This window comes from Aptenodytes patagonicus, chromosome 3, assembly GCF_965638725.1.
Source record: "Aptenodytes patagonicus chromosome 3, bAptPat1.pri.cur, whole genome shotgun sequence".
In the NCBI taxonomy this organism is placed as follows: Eukaryota; Metazoa; Chordata; class Aves; order Sphenisciformes; family Spheniscidae; genus Aptenodytes; species Aptenodytes patagonicus.
The window spans coordinates 113,458,450-113,465,825 of NC_134951.1; the positions used below are offsets into that span (position 1 = coordinate 113,458,450).

Genomic DNA, 7,376 nt, shown 5'->3' on the forward strand with positions numbered 1-7,376 from the left:
ACACAGAGCCAGCACATGAGGACTGACCTCCAAGGACAATTTCTCCTTGAAATCAGGTGGGTTTTTTTCATTTGGCTGAGGCCACCATTGCATATTCAACCCCTTTCCATCCTCACCTTCGTCTTCAGTGGTCCAGCTGCTGCCACAAAACTGCAAGTTTGAATCATTGCTTCCGCCTCGCAGAGCTGTGTATCTGGGTTTGAATCTGTGAACACTCCCACAGTAGACAGCAACTGGGCTACGGTACTTAGCTTGAAAATAAGTACAAATTCACAGCATGTAATACAGTGACAAAAAACCAGACACCTCCACAGAAGACTAACACACCAGTAGTGACCTGCAGTCCTGGCCTCTGCAACAGTCTGAACTCATGCTGTTCTGCCTGGTGAGGCGCTTGCATTCCAGCACTATGACAGCTGAACATTCTACAAATTTGCATGTGTTTTGCTAGTTGCCCATCCACGACTGCAGGATTCCTTTCCTCCCCTTTCACAGGGTAGGCAACCCACAATGGTATCTAGATTTGACAATGTCTAGTAAGTAGATGCTTTCCAAAGCTAGTTTGAAAGTCCTCTGTTTCTGTAATTCCCACTCAATTTTGGGTTGGATTTTGCTGGGTTTTTATTTCTCTTTACAACAAAGTAAGTATGAGGACACAAACAATTAATCACCAGGTGTTATAACTAAAAGAAGGTTTTCACTCTGCATTAGATGTCCCCGATATTCAGCGGGCTTATTTAATTACTGTATCTGTAGGATGAAAATTGTCCATCCAAACATTCTCCTTTGTTCTGCTTCACTGTTACATGGGTTTATTCCCTGCTTTCTTTACTGCAGAGACATCCAAAACCAAGAAAAACATAGCCTGGCTCAAAAAATTTCGGATCTTGGCTGTTCCTGAAAATTCAAAGTTATACACAGCGTGTTTCCCTGCCCCTTATCCTGGCCAATATCTTCCCCACTACCCAGCCTCTAAGGCTGGGCTCTCACTTGTACAGCTGCTGCACTTGCCAGCATCTCCGGGGTCTTGTGATCAGTGCTTTGAATGCGGTTTTTGTACACGCTCTGCCTCCCTGAGCCGAGCAGCATTCCTGGGCACCGGCACTGCTGCTGCAGGTGAACATCCTCCAGGCAAAGGCTGCAGGAACGGGATTGCAACAAGCCTTGGCCGAAGAAGTCTCCAGGCTGCTGCAGCCCTTTACCTGCTGCAAAATTATCTTGCGTTGCCATGGCGGGGGGGGAGGCGATGGGGTCTTTGCAGATGAGAGTCTACTCGATATGCTGCTGGTCGCTGGGCCTGATACCGCTGCCAGTGGGTTCCCCTGCAGCATCAGGAGCCTACATGGAAAAATAACACTGCTAGTGCAAGTGACAGTGACCGATCCCTGGCACTGCCCTGCCTGCAGGGGTTCCTGCGTATGAAACTGCTCAAGTCAGGTGGTGTTAAAACAACATAAAAATATATCCAAGTTATGCATTTTCCACATTCTGTCAAAATCATGGCCATAAAGTCCAAATGCTGGAGGAAGACTGCTGTCGGCACAATGGGGGAAACATAACTCCACCCCAGCAGCTGCTCTCCCCATGGCTGTATGAGCATGGCAGCAGAGGCAAGTCTCTCACTGCACCCACTACTGTTGGACCCAACACAGCGCGTTGCAGTTGTTCCCACGGAGCTCAGCACTGCTGCTGCAGCAGGAGCATCATTTCACACAGGTGATAACAAAGAGCTGTAAAGCCACACTGGACTTGCCCCAAGAACAACCGAAAAAATAGGAGGTTCCTTAAATGTATTAGCCCATTTCTTATGGCCTAAGTGAGAGGTAAGAGGAGATTTTGCAGAGCATACCTTAGGATAAGAGGTCAGGATGGTAAGCCAGCAGTAAAATTCCTATAAATGTCAGTAAGTACAGAAGGATGCCAATGTGAACTGCTTTTGAAAATCCACTCATAGGTGCCTCTAAAGCTCTGCAAACGGAACGACTATCACGTGGTAGCTAAGTGCAGCCAGAAGGATCAATCACAGACACAGTTCACTCAGTTAAATTATTACAGAAGGAAAAATGCCTCTGCACTCGATGGAAGAAGCAAAGGCAGGTCCCTATTAATGTGTTCTGTAAGCTTAAAACAAATAACAAAGAATGCCTGTACAAGGACTTTAGGTACCCTACTATCAATCAAACTTACAATCAGATAAAATGGTATCCTCAAGCAAATTTCAATAGAAATTGTTCATATCGCAGCAAGGCCATGTACTGCTCCACCCCCTGCCCAAGAGATTTAACTCTGCTCAAAAGCTGTCATCTGGAGTAAAGCAAGTGATTTCAGAAAGGCTGGAGTTAGCTGAGACAGTTAACCCACTTCTGGCTTTCACCCTTTTTGTTAGTCTAGGTAAATTCACAGAGACAACTTCAGGTCAAGGAATGAAGGTGCTTAGAGGGTTTTTAGAGCCTAATTCCCATTCCTTTCAATGAAAGGCAGGCACTAAATACCCTTAAAAATACAAATGTAGGTCTATTTGGACTGTGTACTTTAAAACAAGGAATGGAGGTATCATTGTGAGTGGGACTGGGGCATAAAGCAGGGTACAAGGTATATTTTCTTTAGTCTCATTGCATAGGATGAATATCTAAAAAATACACCAGTGGCAATTTTGGCTGGTTAAGATCACTTCCTAAATGAAGCTGAGCATGCCCCATTGCTTAAGGTATTAAAAATATCCAAGAGAAAGCAGTAAGTACCAGAAATGAGTGTATCCTGTAGCTGCCTCTGCCACTGACTTACCCAGTAACACAAAGCCAGGCTTTCCATGCCTCAGGTTTGTTCCTCTGCCAGGCTGTCCTACCTAAATGCTAGCACACTATAAAGTAAAATTAGGAAGGGCATTACTTATGGCACCTCCATGGCCCCCAAAGCCTTCATTGCCTAAATTCAGGGCACAGTTCCTAATTCAGGCCAGCTACACGATACGGAAAACCCCAAATGTACAGCTATGTAGGGCCACCCCTTTCTCCCTTGCACTGAAACCACTGTAACTGGAATGATAATGGCAGAGCAATTTGCCTGCAGCCTGGGGAAAGTGCGGGGTGTGCAGGATTCATCTTCTGCCACTGCTGATAGGAGCATGGAAAACAAGCTGGTGCCATTCTCTGTATAGAGAACAGTAGCAGTGGTTCACTGCTGAGTGAAAAAAAGTGTTAGAAAATGGCTTTCTGAAGAGGAAAAAATGGAACACAGCTGCATTTGAACAGCTCCAGGCCCTGGTGATGTTTCAGTAGACAGTAACTGGTACTCCTTGTCATCCTTCTGCTGGGTTAATCAAAAGGAAATGCATCCTCTGGGATTTTCAGCTTCCTTGGATCATTAGCACCCAGTAAATGAAAACAGAGATTATTTAATGCTATCATTACTTTCTTTCCCAACTAACAAGCTATTTCTCTGGTGGCTTCCCAGCACAGCAAACATACAGTATCGTTATGTGAAACATGCCGATGCCAACAACCCTACAGAGCCCATCAGGATTGGAGCCGCTGTGGAGGTTGAACCCAATAGCTCACCAGCCAGAGGCTTGTTGTGAGGATAAAATGAAATTGGAGTGATGACAGCTGTTTGGGTTTTTTTTGGCCAGTGGATTTCAGCTTACAGGGCCATAATGCATCTGTAGCATGAAGTTTTTATGTAGAGTAAAAAGCCATCACCCAGTGGAACCGGGCAGTTTCCCCAAGCCTGTGGGAGAATCATGAGGCAGATCCCTGTGCTACTAATTGCATCTCTCCCCACTTTTCTAAGTTCTTGGTGTCAAAGCCACTTAGGTTAGACACACAGCTCACAAGAAGTGCTCCTGTATCTTTCTGCACAACGATCCAAGCGAGTTTACACATCCAAAATCTGTTTTCTATTACTGTTGAACTTACTGTTTTGAGGAATTTCTGAACCAGCAAACTTGCTTCCTCCAATATTTACTGTGCATGGCAAGGAGCACAGACAAAAGATGTAACGTGAAAAGCATCAGCCACATGATGCTCTTTTTACAAGTTCTGCCCTCAGCTTTCATTTGGAAGATCTTAAAAGTTCAATGCCCCTATCAAAAGCTCCTGCAATGGCTGTTTCTCAGCAGAGCAGGGCTGCTCAACCATGAAACAAGAGTTACCGCAAGCAGCAGCTTACCCAGGGCAGCAAATCAAGAGTTAGGAATAAGCTGATCTGAATGCCAAACCTCATTAGCTCCTTCAAAAAGCACTTGAACAATCCCTCATTCCAGCTCTAATGAGGTGTTGTGCTGGACACCACGGTTATTTGAGTACTGTACACAAGTTTGCTCCCACTGAGCACTGTGACGGTCTCCATTGGAGCTGTGGCCAAGGGCGGTTGTTCCCAAAAGGTGGGTGATCGATTGCTCTGTGGGCTCCTGTGACTGCTGGACACAATGAGACAAGAAGGAGCCAAGTACACTGACACACCTTTGCCTTGAGCATAACCCAGCCTCGACCAAAAGTGTTGAAAAGTTTCCCCTCCTGACCGAGGCACTTTGAAGACGACCCTGAAACTGCGAGATCCTGAGCCCATGCACGGGTTTGCAGAGCACCTCATGCAGAGAGATCCTCACCCTGAGGGGCCTCCAGGTACTAATGCTGTATGAACATAAATTAGCTGACAGGAGTAATGCTGCAGGGGCTAGCGCTAGAAAAAGCACGCAATATCAGCTACTGCTTCTCTTCTGAGAGCAGGTCTTCATGGCACATAGGATTTCTGCTATGAAGGACTCTAGGAAAGGCTCTAGATGCTGAACACTCAAGGCTTGGGTACAGAAGCAGTCACAATTCAGCACCTTGAACTGATATATTCTCAAATTAAGTTCAACCAGTGGCCCATGTCTTGAAATGTTAGGCCAGCTGTCTGTCAGCTCATGTCAGCTTACGTTTCTTGTAAAAGCATTTTCCTTAGAAATATCAGGCTCATCTTCCTCGGTACCTTCCTCTCAGCTGCCTAGGGGAGAGGGGTCTCCCACCCCATACTCCTGTGTGAAGCCATCCCAGAGGGCTACTAAAATATGTTCCCTGGCCAGTAGTTTTCTCCTGGTAGGGCCCTGCATACTGTTCCACACATCTTTCATAAAGGCACAAACCAACTCCAAGCACTCTGACTAGAGCAGGTTTCCACAAACAGCTGCATAAATCCAAGATAACTCCAAGTGAGCATCCTGAGGGCTCTGTGCTGTTCCTGTGTAATCATCAGGCAGGGAAATTCTCAATGATCTGAAGTGATTTCATTCAGCTGCAACATGGGATCCGAGTTTGGTATTGAAATTTTTCATTATGAGTAACAAGCATTGGGAGCACGAGGTGCAGGGCTGACATGCAAAAGCAGGAGCATATTCTCTAACGAGACCAGTTTAATTGTCCATTTTATTACTCTTATATCTATTCCACTAAAGTCCCAGTACTGTTCTTAGTGCTGTATGAACCTTGAAGTACAACATTTCCCACTGCTCAGAATTTATTCCCTGGTCTTTACAGTATTTAAGCACCTCTATCTTGTTCAGGGCCTAAGTTCACCATTGAAGCATCACTGAAATATTTAAAACCTCCAGTCACCTAACCTACAAGGTATCACCTAACTCCACAGGCATTTAAATCTCTAGAGTGCCCAAGTGTCCATGGGCTGATGCGTGCTAAACACAGGGGCTGTCTTGCATTTGACCTGCTGCTCAGAGCCCCACACCGTGGTGCCCAGAGGACCCAATGCAGGATCTTCAGTCAAGGCGGACAAATGCCTATTTTCCAATACCTACCAGCTGGCAACATCTACCTTGGGTGAGCTGGAGGCCACTAAGAGGTAAAGGAGTAAAAGGCTGTCTCTGCAACAAACGTCAATGCTTACAGGGAGGGGAACAAAAAAGAGCTGCCAGATATGAACACACAACACAGTAGAGCTGGCTGACGAAACCTTGCAATGGTTTGGCTCACTGACCTGACAGAAAACACCATGTTTCCCAACTTCCATCACTTCCAACGTCCGAAAATGAACAAAGCCGAAGAACTGGCATGAAAAGTGGAAGACTGCAGAAGCAGGGCTAGCTCTGCTGCCGATTCATTGCCTGGCCTGCAGAGAAATAGAAATATAAATCTTAAGGCCAGAAATATAAATCTTAAGGCCAGAAAAAAGTTAGAACATATAAATGTGACCTCTGCAGGCCACAGATTTTTAATAAGTCAACTTTACTTTCTTACAGGTCAATATCTCCAACTGAAAAATGCAAATGGTGCTTGGAAACTTTGCAAAGCTCTTAAAGGCCCTGGGGTGATGTGTATTCTGCAAATACAAATGGTTACCATTGTCATTACAGCAGCGGTCTCTGCAGCAGAGCCCCAGCTTGCTAAATTGCTAGGGGTGAGGGAGCATGGATATTACCAGGAAGAAAGGGAATGAAAAAAAAGTGCAGCAAAGGCATTCCCTCTGGTGAGAGAAAGAGAGAAACAGAGGGAGAAAGTAACCAGCAAACACCTCTGATAATGAGCAGAGTCCCCGTATCTCAATCCTTCAGAGTTCAGTTTGTCCTCCTTCTGCTGCTGTGGCAGGCTGGCATCTCCGCATCCCAGAAAGAATTCAGGTTGTATTAGACTGTGGATCTTCCCTCCTCATCCTCCTACATCTTTCCGAGTTCAAATTTTCAGAGAGTCATACTTCTAGTAATAAACCCCTGTGAAAACAGAGGCTAACCTGGAGGCAAGTTTGTTCGTCAGAGTGATATTGCTTTGGGACTAGACATTTACATATCAGAGAGCCTTTGAGCTCCCTAAAGTTTGCTTCTCCTCTCTTTGCTTGGAGTAAAATGATTCCACCTGTCCCCCACATCCTTTGCAGTGAGGTGCCAAGGTTAAACTTAGCAAAACACAGCAATTTAAACCATTGGCAAGAGCAGACTTGATTACCATCCTGCAGGTGTGAACTGTCACCCCCAGGAGCCATGTAACACTGACCTAAACCTCGGTAGGGGCCGATTCAGAAAGTTGATTTGAGTTCGACCTTCCTTGATTCTACCTGGAAAATAACAGTGTGAGCCCAGGAAGCACCAAAGGTGCAATTTTTGCTTTTTGGCCCCAGTCAGAGCAAGGGGAGTTTGAGCAGGAGCTGAGCAGGGACTTGGCCGTTTGCCCACACACAGCAGCAAAGGGAGCCCCAGGAGCCCGACGGCAGCACCTGAGACAAGGTGGGAGCTCTCGCTCTGCCTCCAGTGGCAGAGGCCAGGCTGTCGCTCTTCTTATGAAGAGGAACTTTCCTGTCAACAAACCAGCCTGTCTGCTCTGCAGCTCCCGCCTGTCCTCCTCTCCCCTCCTTCCATCTGCCACCCCCAGCATTGCTTTTCTTCCACACCT

The 7,376-nt window shown here is 46.2% G+C and overlaps 1 protein-coding gene across 1 annotated transcript in view; it reads right to left on the reverse strand.

The window, feature by feature from the left end:
• The window catches only part of TOGARAM2 (TOG array regulator of axonemal microtubules 2), a 37,583-nt gene extending 36,353 nt beyond the window's left edge, over window positions 1–1,230 (reverse strand). The window contains exons 1-2 of the mRNA XM_076335575.1: window positions 1,203–1,230; window positions 101–251 (exon numbers count right to left, since the gene is read on the reverse strand). Of these exons, the coding sequence (XP_076191690.1) occupies window positions 101–251; window positions 1,203–1,230 (179 nt within the window). The remainder of the gene's footprint in view (window positions 1–100; window positions 252–1,202) is intronic.
• Window positions 1,231–7,376: the final 6,146 nt, after the last annotated feature.